The sequence below is a fragment of the Megascapheus bottae genome, chromosome 15, assembly GCF_031878675.1.
Source record: "Megascapheus bottae isolate mThoBot1 chromosome 15, mThoBot2.hap1, whole genome shotgun sequence".
Classification (NCBI taxonomy): Eukaryota; Metazoa; Chordata; class Mammalia; order Rodentia; family Geomyidae; genus Megascapheus; species Megascapheus bottae.
In genome coordinates this window covers 21154306-21172027 of record NC_143523.1, presented here as the reverse complement: position 1 = coordinate 21172027, position 17722 = coordinate 21154306, and the positions used below count along the sequence as shown (strand labels likewise).

General features: G+C 45.2%; 1 protein-coding gene across 3 annotated transcripts; it reads left to right on the top strand.

The window, feature by feature from the left end:
- Positions 1–636: 636 nt before the first annotated feature.
- On the top strand, positions 637–14831 carry Nolc1 (nucleolar and coiled-body phosphoprotein 1). 3 transcript variants are annotated; one of them, XM_090346027.1, is made up of 14 exons: positions 637–776; positions 5775–5830; positions 5942–6093; positions 6898–7025; positions 8243–8408; positions 10336–10466; positions 10579–10714; positions 11449–11577; positions 11796–11909; positions 12018–12170; positions 12216–12761; positions 13604–13704; positions 13998–14090; positions 14232–14831. In XM_090346027.1, exons 1-14 carry the CDS (start codon positions 657–659, stop codon positions 14388–14390), a joined length of 2184 nt encoding a protein of 727 aa, XP_090202153.1. In that variant the 5' UTR covers positions 637–656; the 3' UTR covers positions 14391–14831. The 3 variants fall into 3 exon arrangements, with proteins under 3 accessions (XP_090202153.1, XP_090202152.1, XP_090202151.1); XM_090346026.1 differs by having other exon boundaries at positions 5945–6093; positions 12018–12761; XM_090346025.1 differs by having other exon boundaries at positions 12018–12761.
- Positions 14832–17722: the final 2891 nt, after the last annotated feature.

Genomic DNA, 17722 nt, shown 5'->3' with positions numbered 1-17722 from the left:
CTTTGGGCCTCGACATTGTCCTTAAGCTTGTTTTTTCTGTGTAAGTGGTACCAAGGAATCGAGCCCAGGGCTTCGTGCATGCTAGGTGAACATCACTTGGCTATGCTCCCGACCCTTGCAAAAACTTTCTAAAGCCAGTGGCTCATGCTGTAATTCTAGCTACTTAGGAGGCTGAGATCTGGGCACCAAGATTCAAAGTCAGCCCAGGCAGGATAGTCTGAGACTTATCTCCAATTAACGACCAAAAAAAAAAGCTGGACGTGGAACTTTGTTTCAAAATGGTAGAGCACTGCCTTGAGCAGAAATTCTCCGGGACGGCGCCCAGGACCTGACTCCAAGCTCCAGGACCAGCACCAAAAAACAACAGAAAATAAACGTGTTTCTAACAAAGACGCGCTGGGCGTCACAAGTTTTCCCGCCACGGCGGTGACGTGAGGATTGACGTCAGCGCTCCGCCTCCGCAAAGAGGCGGCGGCTGGGCTCCGCCCTTGCCAGTATGGCTGGCAAGGCGTGTGGGACTTTAAAGGGCTGCCTGCTCCGCTCAAACCTCGTCTCCAAGGGGAGCGCGGAAAGCCCGCCCCTTCCGCTACGCGAGTGTGACCTACTTCCCGTGTCGTGCTGCGTCCGGGACGGTAGTGACGCGTGTTGCCGGGAGCATGGCGGACGCCGGCTTGCGCCGCGTGGTTCCCAGCGATCTGTATCCCCTTGTACTCGGCTTTCTACGTGATAACCAACTCTCGGAAGTGGCAAATAAGTTCGCCAAAGCGACAGGCGCTGTAAGTCTTGGGATTGGTGTGTGGGCTGGGATGGTAAGGCCTCAGGTCCTGATACTTCGGTATCCGGGTAAAGCCTTGGGGTTGGCCGGCCTAAGGTCTACGGGGCCCGTTGTTCTAAACTATCGGGATGACTATCCGGGATGATCAAAGTCTGGGGCCGCGGCGCCTCTTCACCCACCGGACCTGACTTGTTTTCTTGGACTGAACCCTACAGTGGTGGCAGCATGGTACCCGCGTGGCTCGGATCACATGCTGGCAGTGTGCGGTGAGGGGCAAGAATACATAAAGCAGCATTCCCAGTGGTGCTTTGTTCTGGATCCCAGAAACCCTGGGATGAGTGACAGGCCACTGTTACTTTAGTTATGGCAGTTTAGGATGTTCCAAACACTTCTAAGAGCAAAATGACCAAGAAAACATAAAGTCTGTTATCTACATTACAAGAAAGGCAGTCAGACATAGGTGGTAATATAAGTGAGAGTGTGTTGAGTGGTAGGTTTTGTCAGGGTTAATAGCACGGCTGAAATGGTAGATTTGTTCTTTGTATTAGAATGAGGCTGTACAAGGAGAGGATCCAGCGAGCCGCCTAAAGGTTTTAACTTGGGATAGCCTGCCATGTGATCTCATACCACTACTGTTTGTTTGTTTGTTTTTAAAAACATACAGTCTCCAGGGCTAGGAATGTGGCTTAGTGACAGTGCGCATGAAGCCCTTGATTTGATTCCTCAGTACCAAATACACAGAAAAAGCCAGAAGTGGTGGTGTGGCTCAAGTGGTAGAGTGGTGGCCTTGAGCAAAAGAAACTCAGGGGCAGCACGCAAGCCCAATTCAAGCCTTGGGACTGGCAAGAAACAAAACAAAACAACCCAAACCCCCAAAACATAAATTCTCCATATGTGTCCAAACTAATGGTTCTTCTCCCTCAGCTAAGGTTATCAAGGGTACAACACCATTTTCAGTTTTAACACTTTCCCCCTTTTTGGTGCTGGTCCTCGGGCTCAACTCATAGCCCCTCCCTGTCACTCAGGGATGACCATCTATCACTTTAGCTGCACATCCAGCTCCTTAACTGCTTTCTCACTGGATATGTTTTGATTTGAATGCTAAAGAGATTGCAAGAAGTGGATACTTCAGAGTTTAGATTCTTTGATTTTATGAGACAAGGGCTAATCTTGTCTGGGCTTTGGTGACTCTTGCTGTAATCCTAACTACTCTGGAGGCTGAGATAAGAGGACCTGAGTTCAAGCCAGCCAGAGTGAGGAAGTCTGGGACACTAACCTGCAATTAACCTCCAAGAAGGCTGCAATAGAGTTGTGGATAAAGTGATAGCACACTAGCCTTGAGCACAAAGCCAGGGACCGTGGGCCAGAGTTTATGCACCAGGATACACACACACACACACACACACACACACACACACACACCCTTGTGTATGTAGAGCTAGGTGGTGTAGTTACTGGAGCTGGATGCTGTTTTCAGACACTTATCTTTCCATGTGTTATTTAGTGACTTGTGTTATCTCCATTTAATGAGGAGACCTGTTTGAGAGATTCATTTCCCCGTTGTACTAGCTGGTTGAGGTATATTCATGTCTGTACTCTGGGTAGCACGTGCCTGTGATCTCAGTATTTGGGAGGATTGAGTTTAAAGTCACTCTGGGATACTCATGTGATTCTAAGCCCTCCTTCCCTTAACCCCCCCTACCGCACCCCTTGGCCCCTGAACTCTGGGTCTGGGTGCTATTCCTGAGCTCTTCAGCTCAAGACTAGCACTATACCACTTGAGCCACGGTGTCACTTCCTTTTCTTTTATTTCATTTTTTTAAATTCATTTGAGACTGTGTTTTGTGCTGTGTAGACTAGGCTGCTATTAAAGTCACAGTCCTAGCTTCAGCCCCCACCTCTGTTCCTCAGCTTAAGAATTTGATATGTTTCCCACACTAAGTTGAAACTTTTGATCCTCTTATCTCAGCCAAGTAGCTGAGATTGTAGATATGTGCCACTGTACCTTATTCCAGAAAGCAGCTTTTTCTGTATATATAACAGTTTTGGGTTTTGTGGGTATGTGCGTGTGTGCATACAAGTGCATGCTAGTCCTAGAGCTTGAACTCTGGGCCATGGTGCTGTCCCTGAGCTTTTGTTCACACCTAGTGCCTTAACACTTGATCCACAGGTCCACTTTAACATAGCTTTATTAAAAAGCTTATTAAAGGCTGGGAGTTTGGCCTAGTGATAGAGTGCTTTCCTTCCCAGGCTGGCTTTGAACCATGATTTTCACATCTCAGCCTCCTGAGTAGCTAGGATTATACACATGAGCCAGTGCCCAGCTTTTTTTTTTTTAATTGTTGGGATAATGTATAGAGGGGTTACAGTTATGTGCATCAGGTAGCAGATGTATTCTCACACATTGATACCCCCTCTTATGTTTTTTTTTATTAAAGAATTAATTAACATTGATTTTTTTTTTTTTTTTGGCCTGTCCTGGGCTTGAGCTCAGGGCCTTAGCACTGTCCTTGGACTTTTTCAAGGTTACAGCTCCACCACTTGAGCCTCAGCACCACTTCCAGCTTTTTTTTTTTATGTATGTGGTTACTGAGGAATCGAACCTGGGTCTTTCTGCATGCTAGGCAAGCACTCTACCACTAGGCTAAGCTCTGGGGCCCTAAACACTGATTTTTACATCATATTTCAAATGTCAAGTTTAACAAGTATTTAAGAAGGGAATCTCTTTATATAATCACTGAGTGCCCAGTTTTTTATTTGTTTATTTTTACAGTCCTGGGGCTTGAACTCAAGGCCTGAGCACTGTCCTTGGGCTTTTTCCTCAAGGCTAGCACTCTGCCACTTGAGCTACAACACCACTTCTGGCTTTTCTATATATATATGCTGCTGAGGAATCTTCGTGCATGCTAGGCAAGCGCTCTACTACTAGGCCAAACTCCCAGCCCACCTAGCTTTATTTGCCAGTCCTGGAGTCTTGAACTTGGGGCCTGTGTTTTTTTTTGTTGTTATTGTTTTGATGGTTGTGGGGCTTGAACTCGGCCTGAAGGCCATCCCTGAGCTCTTAAGTTCAAGGCTAATACTCTACCACTGGAGCCACAGCTCTACTTCCAGCCTTTTGTTTGTAATTGTTGTTGCTTGTTTGTTTGTTTTTGGGTTTTTTTTTTTGCCAGTCTGGGGACTGAGCACAATCCTTGGGTTTTCCAAGGATAGTGCTCTACTCATTGAGCCACAACACCACTTTTTCTGGCTTTTCTATGTATGTGGTACCACAGAATTGAACCCGGTCGTCGTGCATGCTAGGCAAGCACTCTACCACTAGGCCAAACTCCTACCCCCTGGCGTATCTTTTAATTGTGAATCTCAGATCTCAGCCTCCTGAGTTGCTAGGATTACAAGTATGAGTCACTGGCATCCAGCTGGAAATTTGTGTTTGTAGGAGTGTACCAATACTCCAGCTTGAACTCAAGGCCAGGGTACTCTCCCATACCTTTTTTGCTAACAGCTGACATTCTACCACACCATCTCTTGGTGATTAATTTGAGATAAGAATCCTAGACTTTTCACTCTGGCTGACTTCGACCATGGTCTTAAAATCTTAGCTTTCTAACTAGCTAGCATGACTAGCTGGCATAACTAACTGGCATAAATAAACTAGCAGTACTTATATAAGGATTTCATTATTAGATTTCATGTTTAGAGTACATTCCAACCAGACCTCACTTTTATTACATAATAGTTTGCAGAATTGGGTCTGTTTTTTTTTGTTTTGTTTTGTTTTTTTGCCAGTCCTGGGCTTGAGCTCAGGGCCTGAGCACTGTCCTTGGACTTTCTCAAGGCTAGAACTCTACCACTTGAGCCTCAGCACCACTTCCGGCTTTTTCTATATATGTGGTACCAAGGAATCGAACCCAGGTCTTCGTGCATGCTAGGCAAGCACTTTAACCACTAGGCCAAATTCCCGGCCCTGGTTCTGGTTTTGATGTTTCTAGTAATATGGTCATACTGCAGCAAACATTATTCTCTGTATTGTCATTATTTTGTGCCCTTGTTTCAGCATAAGATTGGTTTCTTAGATAATGTATTGCTGTAGTAAAAGAAAGGATCTTTTTGCTGTGACTTAAAGTGGTAGAGCATTGGCCTTGAGCAAAAGAGCTCAGGGACAGCACCCAGGTCCTGAGTTCAAACCCTATGACCCACAAAAAAATTATTAATAAGAATAACTATTAATGCAGTGTGGAGATAACAGGCTAAACATGCAATTGTGCCGGGCATGGTGGCTCACACCTGTAATCCTAGCTACTCAGGAAGCTGAGATTTGAGGATCATGGTTCAAAGCCAGCCCATGCACTTAAGTCCATGAGATTCATATCTCCAGTTAACCATCAGAAAACTAGAAGTGGTACTCTGGCTCAAGGGGTAGGGCGGTAGCCTTGAGCTGAAGAGCACAGGGACAGGCACCCAGACCCACGACCCACAACTAACCAAAAGGCTCTTGCTAAGTAAGATTAGAGGCTGAAAGATATTGTCACCAACTACAATATCCTGATTTTTGGTTTTATAGACTGATAAGACACATAAGTAGAATGTATTTCCTAATTTATACACATAGGAAAAGTTTTAGAAAGACAAAACATTCATTCCAAATTTTGTAGGTTTAACTGGGTATCTGTGCCTCACAGTTGTAATACTACCTACTTAGGGAGGCTGAGATCTGAGGATTGTGGTTCAAAGTCACCAGGCCAGGAAAGTCTGTGAGACTATTATAATATTTTCACTAAATTACAAAAAAAAGGGGGGGCCAGAGTAGAGCTGTGGCTCAAGTGGTAGAGTGCTAGCCTTGAGCAAAGGAAGCTCAGGGACAGAGAGCCCAAGGACCTTGAGTTCAAGCCCACTGGCACACACACACAAAAGTAGGAGTATAGTAGGATTATAGCAGGTCGGTCACAATTAATGAAAGATTAACCGTCTGTCTGTCCCCCAACCCCCTTCTTTTCTGCAGACGCAGCAGGATGCCAATGCTTCTTCCCTCATGGACATTTATAGCTTCTGGCTCAAGTAAGTCTCCCCTTGCCCACTTGGGCTCTTTTCTTCCCCTAGGTGGGCTGGGCTGTGTTCCTTGGTTTGAGAAAGTCCCAGTTCCCCAGAAGTTAGTCTAATCTACATCAGCAGGTCTGCCAATGCCCCAAAGCGGAAGTTACAGACAAATGGGCCAGTGACTAAAAAGGCTAAGAAGACCTCATCCAGTGATAGCAGTGAAGACAGCAGCGAGGAGGACGAGGAGGAGGATAAAGCCCAAGGCTCTCCACCTAAGAAAGCTGGTAAGGGAGGGCAAGAGGATATGGTGACCTGGATAGGATTATACTACCTGCCTGGATCGTTTGTTTTTTTTGTAGGTTGTGAGATTTAAGCTCTGGGCCTAGGCACTGTCTCTGATCTTAGCTCAAGGCTAGTGCTCTACCAGTTTGAGCTACAGCACCACTTCCAGTTTTCTTAAGATTAATTGGAGATAAGAGTCTCATGGACTTTCATGCCTGGGCTGGCTTTGAGCCATTATCCTGAAATCCCAGCCTCCCAAGTAGCTAGAATTCAGGTATGAACTTGAACCTTTTATTTTTTAAATTCTAGTGCTAGGGTTTTTGAACTCAGGGCCAGGACACTTTCCTTTAACTTTTTTGTCATGGCTGGTTCTCTACCACTTTTCAGCTACTCCTCGACTTGCAGTTATTTGCTGATTGATTTGGAGAAAGAGTCTCACAGACTTGCTGGATGCATGACTCATCCCTGTAATCCTAGCTATTCAGGAGGCTGAGGATCTCGGGATTGTGGCTCAAAGCCAGCCCTGACAAGAGCGTCCTTGAATTTCTATCTCCAGTAAACTACTTAGAAAAGTACTGTAAGTGGCACTGTGGCTCGAGTAGTAGATCACTAGTTTTAAGCACAGAGGGAGGCTCAGGGATAGACCCCAGGCCCTGAGTTTAAGCCCTAGGACCAGCAGACAGAAAATCTCACTTTGCTTCTGGGGTTGGCTTTGAAGTACTCTTAGATCTCAATCTACTGAGCAGTTAGGATCACAGCCATAAGCACCATGCTTGATTCTTACTGGGAATTGTGCTTTTGTTCAGCTGTACCTACTAAGCAAGCTAGTCTGCCTCAGCATCCTGCAAAGGCTGTGGCCAAAGCTTCAGAAAGCAGCAGCAGTGAAGAATCTAGTGATGAAGAAGAGGAGGATAACAAGAAAAAGCCTGTCCAGGTTTGTAGTTTGGGGGAGAAAGGTGGCTACTTAAGGTTTGGAAAGGAAGAAATCTAAAGTTGTACTATAGCTTATGGTTTAGGGGTAATGGTAGCTCTTCAGTTATGGGGAATAAAACTTAGGAGTTTTCAGGAGGTAACAGAAATTTGTGGTTTGCCCGACTTGGGTTTCCATCACCTGTAATGCTCCACAGGGCCCCTAAAGAATACAAGGAGCGGGGCCCGGCCCAGTGGCTCATGCCTGTAATTCTAGTTACTCAATAGGCTGAGATCTGAGGATCAAGGTTCAAAGCCAGCCCAGCTACTAAAGATCATGAGACTCTTATCTCTAATTTACCTTTAGAAAATGGGAAATGGGGCTTGGCTCAAGGGTAGGGTGGTAGCCTTGAGCAGAAGAGCTCAGGGACAGCACCCAGGCAGAGTCCAAGCCCAATAACCGACAAAAAAAAGAGAGAGAGAATACAAGGAGCAGAGATGTAAAGTGGCTTATGTGGTATAGACCCTGCTTAGCAACAGGCAGGCCATGAGTTCAAACCCCAGTGCAACCAGAAAAATAAAAATCACATGGCTGAAAGTGTGGCCTAGTGATAGAGTGCTCATTTAGCATACACAAAGAGGCCCTGGGTTCAATTCCTTGGCACCACAAAAGCTGGAAGTGGTACTATGGCTCAAGTGGTAGAGTGCTAACCTTGAGCAAAAGAAGCTCAGGAACAGTGCCCCATGCCCTGAGTTGAAGCGCTGGGATTGGAAAAAAAAAAAAAAGGGAAGAAAGAAAATAGGGGGCTGCGAGTTTGGCCTAGTGGTAGAGTGCTTGCCTAGCATGCACAAAGACCCAGGTTCGATTCCTTGGTACCACATAAAAGGACAGTGCTCAGGCCCCAAGCCCAACCCCAGGACTGGCAAAACAAAACAAAAAAAATAGGACTGGGAATTTGGTCTAGTGGTAAGAGTGCTTGCCTAGCATGCACAAAAACACAGGTTCGATTCTTTGGTACTACATACATAGAAAAAGCCAGAAGTGATGCTGTGGCTCAGGTGGTATAGCTCTAGCCTTGAAAAAGCCCAGGGACAGTGCTCAGGCCTTGAGTTCAAGTCCCGGCACTGACAAAAAATAAAAAGAAGATAAGGAGCCCAGAATAATGTTTGATTATCTGGAAACTCATGCTGATTCCATTTCTTTTCTTGTTGTTTTAATTTTTTTTTATTTGTTTTAAACAGAAGGGAGTTAAACCTCAAGCCAAGGCAGCTAAAGCTCCTCCTAAGAAGGCTCAGAGCTCTGAGTCTGATTCTGACTCAAGTTCAGAGGATGAGGCCCCAAAGAACCAGAAGCCAAAGACAACACCTAAGACAGCAAAAGCTCAGCCTAAATCTCCAGCCAAACCAGGTATTTCTGACTTCCAGAGGATAGATTAGTACCATATTACTTTTGGACTGCTGCTTAACTTGGTCATTAGGCACTAGGATGAAATTATATTGCTTATTGAACTAAGTGGGATTTTTTTTTTTGTTTTATTTATTTTTTTTTTAAGGAAAACTTTCGATAAGTGACAAGATTATGCATATAGATAAGAAAAATGGTCATTGTAACAAGTGAAAATAACATTTTTGAGATTGGATATTGCTGTGTAGCCTAGGCTAACCTTGAATTTATAGATTACAGGTGTATAGACTCATACCCAGCCTAAAAATTACGAGGTGTTCTTTTTCTGTGTATGCATGCATGCGATCCTGTGCATGTGCCAGTTCTGGGGCTTGAACTTGGATTCCTTGGAACCACATACATAGAAAAAAGCTGGAAGTGATTCTGTGACTCAAGTGGTAGAGCTCTAGCCTTGAGAAAGCCCAAGGATAGTGCTCAGGCCCTGAGTTCAAGTTAGGGCTGGGGGGGAAAAAAAAAAAAAAACTTCCTTTTTTTTTTTGGTCAGTCCTGGGCTTGAGCTCGGGGCCTGAGCACTGTCCTTGGACTTTCTCAAGACTAGAGCTCTACCACTTGAGCCTCAGCACCACTTCCGGCTTTTTTTTTTCTATGTATATGGTACTGAGGAATTGAACCCGGGTCTTTGTGCATGCTAGGCAAGTACTCTACCACTAGGCCAAAATCTCAGCCCCCGTTTTTTGCTTTTTAGTTGTATCTCAGATTGATCTCTTTATTCCCTCTCCCCCTCCTTTGGTGCTGGTACTAGTACTTAAACTGGGGTTTTTATATTCTCTGCTTTTGTGGGGGAGGGGTGTGCTTGAACTTAGGGGCCTAGGTGCTATCCCTGAGCTTTTTTTTGCTCAAGGCTAGTGCTCTACCACTGGAGCCACAGCTTCACTTTTGGCTTTCTTTGTGGTTAATTGGAGATCAGTCTCTCTCCCTCTCCCTCTCCCTCTCCCTCCCCCCTCTTTACATTATTATTATTTTGTGGGTCATGGGGCTTCAACTGGCCTGGGTCATGGGGCTTCAACTGGCCTGGGCGCTGTCCCTGAGTTCTTCAGCTCAAGGCTAGTGCTCTACTACTTGAGCCACAGCCCCACTTACGGTTTTCTGGTGGTTAATTGGAGGCAAGAGGCTTGGGGACTTTAGTGACCAGTTTGGCTTTGAACCTTGATCCTCAGATCTTAACCTCCTGAGTAGCTAGGATTGTAGGACTGAGCCACTGGCACTGTGCTTAGGTTGTTGCTAAGATAAGGTCTTACCAACTTTGCCCAATCAAGCTTGTCTCAAACTCACAGTGCCGTTATCTGTATCTCCAAAGTGCTGCAAATTCCATGTTCATTCCGTAGGACAATTGAGGATTTGGGTTTCCTTCTTTAATTGTGATTTGATTTATGAATTATTCTATTCTTCTGTGAGTAGGGTTTTATGAGAAAGACCTGGGATGGGGGTATTTAAATGATTTGTATTGTTTTTAGATAGTTATATTTGGATAGAAAACTCATCTTTTATTCTAATCAGCCATGGTATTCTCCATTATGGGTTGTTTTTTAGTTGAATGGGTAGATTCAAGTTCTGTGCTCATAAGATTTTTTTTCATGGTCTTCTACTTACCCTGTTTCTTTTTTGGTGGGGTGGTGGGAGGAGGCATCATGGGGTTTTAACTCTGGGCCTGGACGTTGTCCCTGAGCTCTTCAGCTCTAGACTACTGCCCTACCCTAGGAGCCACAACACCACTTTTCATTTTCTAGTGATTAATTGGAGATAAGAATATTCTGCTCTTTAAGATCCAGGCTGGCTTTGAGCTTCCATGCTCAGATCTCAGCTTCCTGAGTAGCTAGGATTATAGACGTGAACCACTGTGCCTGGCCCTACCCTCTTTCTTTTTTCATAGGTCTGCCTGCTCAAACAGCACCTAAGGTAGCCAATGGCAAAGCAGCCAGCAGCAGCAGCAGTAGCAGCAGCAGCAGCAGCAGCAGTAGTAGTGATGACTCAGAGGAGGAGAAGACAGTAACAGTCTCCAAGGTCTGAGCTATAACCTCTGTCTGCAATAGAAACTATGTATATATTTCCATTCTCTAGCAGGATTGTCTAGATTACCATTTTCTGTTGATAGTCTACTTTCTATCAAATGCAGACTGGACCTAAAAAGCAAGTAGTGACCAAGACCCCAGGGAAAGCAAATATCACCCCTGCCCAGGAGAGTTCCAGTAGTGAAGAGTCCTCTAGTGAGGAGGAAGAGCAGCAGACAAAACCCTTGAAGAAAAAACCAGGTGATTGGACATGGAGAGTGGAGCTGCATGACCTTTCTTAATAGAGCTGCTTGCTTGTCCTCATGATGTAACACCTAGCTTCTTGCAGCATGAGGAATCTAAAAGAGCAGGGGGAAGCAATAATTGATGTTTCATATGACCTTTATAAATAAGTGACATTGTCACCTTCATCATGTTCTTTTTTTTTTTTTTTTTTGCCAATCCTGGGGCTTGAATCCAGGGCCTAAGTGCTATCCTTGACCTTCTTTTGCTCAAGGTTAACACTCTACCACATGAGCTTGAAATTGTTACTGTGGCTTGAAATCGGGACCTCACACTCTCACTTAGCTTTTTGATCACAACTGGCAATCACTTGAGCCATACTTTCAATTCTAGCTTTTTGGTGATTAATTAGAGAATATTCTCTTAAATTTGTCTGTCCAGATTGGATTTCCACTGGAATCCTAGGAACTCAGCTTCCTGAGTAGCTGTGTTTACAGTTAGGAGCCATATTGCGTGTGCGTGTGTGTAGGACCGTATTTTTCCTTTTATTATTTATTTATTTACTTATTGCCAGTCCTGGAGCTTGAACTCAGGGCCTGAGCACTGCCCTTGGGATTTCTCAAGGCTAGAGCTCTACTACTTGAGCCACAGCACCACTGGTATCCAGAAATCAAACCTGAATCTTCATGCATGCTAGGCAACCACTGTACCACTAAGCCAAACTCCTGGCCCCATATTTTCCTTTTAAATAGGTCCATACAGTTCAGTTCCCCCACCATCTGCTCCTCCACCAAAGAAGTCCTTGGGAACTCAGCCTTCCAAGAAAGCCATGGAGCAGAAACAAGCTGTAGAAGGCAGTGAAGACAGCAGTGAAGAGTCTGGTGAGTCTCGAGGCTGCAGTTTCCATGCAGTTTTGCCCTAAATGTTGATCTGGGGGACGGTGTGAGGAATAACAAAGAAGTCTTCTATCCCTCCACTGCTTTTGGCTTAGGTAAAACAGGGCTAAGGCATCAATGTATGTTGTCTGTGTATTCTTACTGTGGCTCTCCTGGTTGGGTTGGGATTCTGGACCCAGAGTAATGCCACAGATTCTCCCTAGATTCAAGTTCTGAGGAAGAGAGGAAGCCTCCAGCTAAAGCCGTCACCACCAAAGCAGCAGTTGCTAAACCAGCTCCTGCAAAGAAGGCAGCTGAAAGCTCTTCAGACAGCTCAGGTAAGGCATGCATAACAGGCCCTCAGGGCAGTGGAATACTTTCTCCCTTGGGCAGCTGCTCAAGTTTTCCATGAATCTGAAGCTGTTTATTCTGCGCTTCCTGTCTAGATTCTGACAGCTCTGAGGAGGAAGCTCCTGGGAAGCCAGTCAGTACCACGAAGAATTCCTTAAGTAAACCAGTTGGTACTCCCAAGCCAGCTGTGGCCAAGCCAGCTGCGGCCAAGCCAGCTGCGGCCAAGCCAGCTGCGGCCAAGCCAGCTGTGGCCAAGCCAGCTGTGGCCAAGCCAGCTGCGGCCAAGCCAGCTGCAGGCAAAGCTGCTGCAGCTCCTAAGCAACCTGCCAGCCAGAAGCCTCTGACCCGAAAGGCTGATAGCAGCTCTAGTGAGGAGGAGAGCAGCTCCAGTGAGGAGGAGAAAACAAAGAAGACTGGGACTACCCCTAAGCCTGTGACTGCAAAAGCAGCATCCTCTCTGCCTGCCAAACAAGTTCCTCAAGGTGGTGGGGACAGCAGCTCTGAATCAGACAGCTCTAGCAGTGAAGAAGAAGCGACACCTAAATCTCCAGTTAGGAAGAAGGCAGCAGGAGGTGGAACCCCTGCCAAGCCAGCTTCTACCAAGCCAGCCCCTACTAAGCCAGCACCTGCCAAGAAAGTGGCTGCTGAGAGCAGCAGCTCTTCCTCTGATGATTCCAGTGAGGAGGAAGAAGAGAAGCCCAAGAGCAAGGGCACTCCAAAATCACAACCCCCCAAGGCCAACGGCACACCAGCAGTGAGTGCTCAGAATGGAAAAGCAGGCAAGGACAGTGAGGAAGAGGAGGAAGAGAAGAAGGCAGCATTGTCACTTTCTAAGCCAGGTCTGTATTCTGAGCACTTAGTCGTCTGGTTTTGTCATGAAACACTAGAATGGGATGAGCGAGGCAAAGGAGGCCCGCCCCTGGGCAGCTCCTGTGGGCGAACAGAAAATTGTGCGAGCGTGTGTATGCAATGAGACTTAAATTCAAGGCCTTCAGTTCTCAAGATTTTTTGATTCATGGTTGGTGCTAACTACTGAGCCACATTCCCAACCCAGCATTTGTTGAAGTCTCAGACTTTACTGTCTGGGGCAGCTTCAAACCAAGATCCTCAGATTTGAGCCTTCTGAGTGGGAGGATCCACTAGCTATAACCCTAACTACTCAGGCATGAAAGTCCTTGAAACTTTTTTTTTTCCCTTTGTGGGGGGCGGGTCAGTCATGTCACTGGACACTGTCCCTGAGCTCTTCAGTTTAAGGCTACCACCCTATTCCTTGAGCCAAGTCCCACTTCCCATTTTCTGAAGGTTAATTGGAGATAAGAGTCTCAAGTTCTCTTGTGCCTATGGTGGCTTTGGGCCTTGATCCTCAGATCTCAGCCTCCTGAGTAGCTAGGAAGATTACAGGTGTGAGCCACCATGCCCAGCTTCCTTGGGACTCTTATCTACAATTAACTATCAGAAAACAGGAAGTGCCTTATGGCTCAGGTAGTAGAATGCTAGCCTTTAGCTGAAGAGCTTGGATAGTGCCCAGGCCCAGAGGTCAAGCCTCATAACTGATGAAAAGAAAAAAGCAATGGCTCAGTATGAAGCCTAGAAGGCTTTGGATTCTCCACAGCCTACCAAGTGCCGGTACTATGGGTCTTTAACATCATGCCTGGTTTCTCAGTCTAGCTTTGTTTTGTAGGAAAGAAGCGGAAGCAGAATGAGGCAACTAAGGATGCAGAGACTCCTCAGGCCAAGAAGATTAAGCTCCAGACTCCCAACACATTCCCAAAAAGGAAGAAAGTATGTCATTTTCTCAGGAGCTAGCCTTTAGAACAAAAGAAAAATAGAGGAGTTGGAGCATGCTGAAATGGTAGAGTAACTGCCTATGAAGTGCAAGGTCCTGAGTTCAATCACAGTAGCTCCTCCCGAGTACCACCAACCCCTGTTGTCGGCCCCCCCCCCAAAAAAAAAGGAAGGGCAGAGGAGAAAAGAAAAACTGAGGTTCACCATGACACCTTGGCTAGACCTACCTCAGATAGGTCATTGGGAAGAGATGTAACTACTTTGTTTTCATTTCCTACTTCATTCTCTAGGGAGAAAAAAGGGCATCTTCACCATTCCGACGGGTGAGGGAGGAGGAAATTGAGGTGGATTCACGAGTGGCAGACAACTCATTTGATGCCAAGGTAAGAAAGACATTGGTTATATGAGAGTGGCTGGAGATGCCAGGGTTGATTCAGGATGTCTTGAGCGGGAAGTAAAAGATAAAGTAACAAGACCCTGTCTGGCATTGTCCTGTGTGTGTTAACTGCACTGTTCCTTACCAGCGAGGTGCAGCTGGAGACTGGGGGGAACGAGCCAATCAGGTTCTGAAGTTCACCAAAGGCAAATCCTTTCGGCATGAGAAAACCAAGAAGAAGCGAGGCAGCTACCGGGGAGGCTCCATCTCCGTTCAGGTCAATTCCATCAAGTTCGACAGCGAGTGACCTGGGGCCACCCATGGCAAAGCAAGGGTGACAAGGGGGTCACTCACCTCTGGTGGACTAGGAATTCTAAGCTCCGCTAGTGAGGAAGGCTTGCTATGAACAGAAATGTAGAGTAGGTCCTAAGACTTCAAAAAATAATGTTCTCTTTGGTCTTTTTTATGTTCTAAGTTTTGTACAGATTTGTTTTTTGAGTGTTGATTATCAGGGACATTGTAAGAAGAATGTTGTTTGTTTAAGAATCTGTCCTAGGGGCTGGGAGTGTGGCCTAGTGGTAGAGTGCCCACCTAGCATGCACGAAATCCGGGGCTTGATTCCTCCTTACCACATACAAAGAAAAAGCCGTACGTGGTGCTGTGGCTCAAGTGGTAGGGCACTAGCCTCGAGAAAGCCTAAAGTACAGTGCCCAGGCCGAGCTCAAGCTCCAGGACTGCCTCCCCCCCCCCCAAAAAAAGAAAGAAAAATAAAGTGGTAAAAAAAAAACCTGTTCTAGTTGTCCTTTTCTTCTTGTTCTGTGAAAGTCCTCATACTGAAAAATATGTATATATTATATTGTCATTTCTTAATTAATTTTTGTTGTGATTTTCAGAGGTGAACTCCCGCAGATAAAAATTTTAACAATTAAATAAGACATAATTCCGGGCCTGGAGTTTGGCCTAGTGGTTAAAGTGCTTGCCTAGCATGCATGAAGACCCGGGTTCGATTCCTCGGTACCACATACATAGAAAAAAGCCGGAAGTGGTGCTGAGGCTCAAGTGGTAGAGCTCTAGCCTTGAGAAAGTCCAAGGGCAATGCTCAGGCCCTGAGCTTAAGCCCAGGACTAGCAAAAAAAAAAAAAAAGACATAATTCCTTCTAAATTTTATAATTGAGGAATTCTGTCCACTTGTCCACATTTTATCCTGCTCTTCAAAGTCTTGGTGAGAGATAGACTGGTTAACGTGTGTTTATATTTGTTAAGCATGCACTTATAAAGTTCATCGTCATTCATTTGAGTATGGGACTGAAGCTTTCAGCCAGCATGAAGATATAACTTCAGGGGATAAAGCTCACTGTTTTTGTAACACAATGCCCTGTAAAATTCAGATTAATTTGAGTGTCTGGAAGCTATTGGGTCAGTCTGAACATGTCATTTTCTGCAGTTTTGTCATTATTACATAATGTTTGCAGTTCGTCTTTTGTTTTTTAATCTGGAAGCAAATGTTTGTACTATTAAGGCATTTTTCAGTGACTTGAGTTACTAGTGTTGTACTAAGGTGAGATTTGAATCTTCTGTTATATACGTGGTCCAGAACAAAATCATGTTGAATCTGTGAAAAGTGCATTCCACTTAGTATTTCTCTGATGGTAGCAGTAATGGCACAAAATTGATGAATTCCTCCTACATGGTGAGGTATCACTGAACAAAAACGTAGGGAAAAGAACTGTACTATAATTAAAATCCCCAATCCTTAGTAAGAATTAGATTGGTTGTATTAGGTGAATTCTATATGTGTTAACGAAAGTGTAAAGAATTTCTACAAAATGTAAAATTCCAGTAGAGTTGGTTTAGGAGAGCATCCTGATAGAATTATTGTGTTTTTAAGTTGACACTGGAAAGTAATCCATGTGCTCTCACTTTAGAATCTTAACTAACAGTGAAATAACAGCAGGGCTGGAGATAGCTCAGTGGTAGCATGCTTGTATAGTGTTTGTGCAGCTCTCTGAATTGGACATCTGATTATCAAGCTCAGGCAGAGAGAAGGGGAGGGAAGAGTCTAGTTTTCTGGGGCATGGTTTGTCCCTGTGTGGTGCAGAGCTTTCCCTAGTTTTGATTCCACTTGCCAAATAAACCCTTATAAAACGTAGTTCTCTTTGTAACTATATCTTAAGTAAGAAAATGCACCCTTCATGCTAAGCTGACTATGTGTTTCAGTCTGCATGGTAGAAATTTTACATCTTACTACAAAACAATAAACTAACTGGTTTATCATGTGTCTTGGGAATTTTATTCAAAGTCTGAACTGCTCCCCACACTGGAATAGCTTGGGTGCCAGGAGACCGCCGTGGTCCAGACTCACCTGAACATTGGCTACAGAGGCTTCCGGGCAGGAGCTTGCTGCCTCTGTCACACATCCAAGCTTTAATACAGCTAGTGCATTAATGCATGGTTTAGAAGTTAGCAAAACGGCCTACAGGCCAAATCCAACTAATGAATTTGGGCTGTGATTTTTTTTTGGAGGGGGGACAGTGCTGCTCCTAGGGCTTCTTGAACCATATCTCCATCTTGGCTTTTTGGTTATTAATTAGAGATCCAGTCTGACAGATTTTCCTGGCTGAGCGCTGTGGCTTCAGACCAGAATCCTGAGTAGCCAGGATTACAAGTAGGAGCCATCAGCACCTGGCTATAATATAGAAGTTTTACATTTTAAAGCCATTAATGTGACAGGCTTTGCAAATGGTCTACAAAGCCTAAAGTACTTTACCTATGGCCTTTTATTAGTTATTCTGTCAAACCTGATAATTATCAAACCATGAACCAGAATTATCTAAGGAATCCAGAAACACTGACCCATGGAGGTCCATTCATAAGCTTGTTGCGTTCAGCTGCAACTCTGTGTTGTCGTACATGAAGGCACTATGAATTTGTAGTGCAAGCCCTAGTGAGTCTAATGGACGATCCAAGTTGAAAGCCTCTTTGTATAAGTATTTGAAAAGATAGCACTTTGAAACAGCATTGTGTCCTGAGTCCTCTCCCCAACACACCCCCTGTGGTCATACCTTTAATGTTAGCTACTTGGAAATCATGATAGGAGTATCACAGTTCAAGGGCAACTTGGGCAGGAAAGATTGAGATTCCCTTTGTAAGGTCTGCTGAAAGGAAACTCCACGCAGTTCAGAAGAGGGTTTATTGCGTGAGGAAAGAACAGACTCCGCCACCCAAGATGGAGTCAGGCAAGCAAGAGAGCTAATGGTAGGAAGTGGGATTATATAGAGGGAGGGGTATAGCCACAGCGGAAGTGGATGTGATCTCAGAGGATGGGGAAATACCTCAGACTGGGGGACCTCCCACTGCCCCCAGGCATGCCATTGCCAGGGTCACAGGTGATGGGTGGGGATTTCCAGGGTGCAGGGGGAGAGAGAGCCAAGGGAAGAAGTCATTTCTTCCAGGCGGACCTAACACCCTTCTCAAACCATAGCTGATACTGGTGACACCTATCATCCGAAGATGTACAAAGGAAGGTAGGTGTCAGGAGGATTGAGATTCCATGCCAGCATAGCAGGAAAAGCTGAGTCAGGTAGTGACCTGTCACCCCAGTTAAGCATCAGTGGGTTATACCTGTAATACTAGCTACTC

Bases quoted from the DNA above. Each gene is read 5' to 3' on its own strand.
- Nolc1 (XM_090346025.1), top strand. From the start codon at position 657: ATGGCGGACGCCGGCTTGCGCCGCGTGGTTCCCAGCGATCTGTATCCC. The intron at 777-5,774 runs GTAAGTCTTGGG...TCTTTTCTGCAG, and splicing joins TCGCCAAAGCGACAGGCGCT to ACGCAGCAGGATGCCAATGC. The intron at 13,705-13,997 runs GTATGTCATTTT...TTCATTCTCTAG, and splicing joins CATTCCCAAAAAGGAAGAAA to GGAGAAAAAAGGGCATCTTC.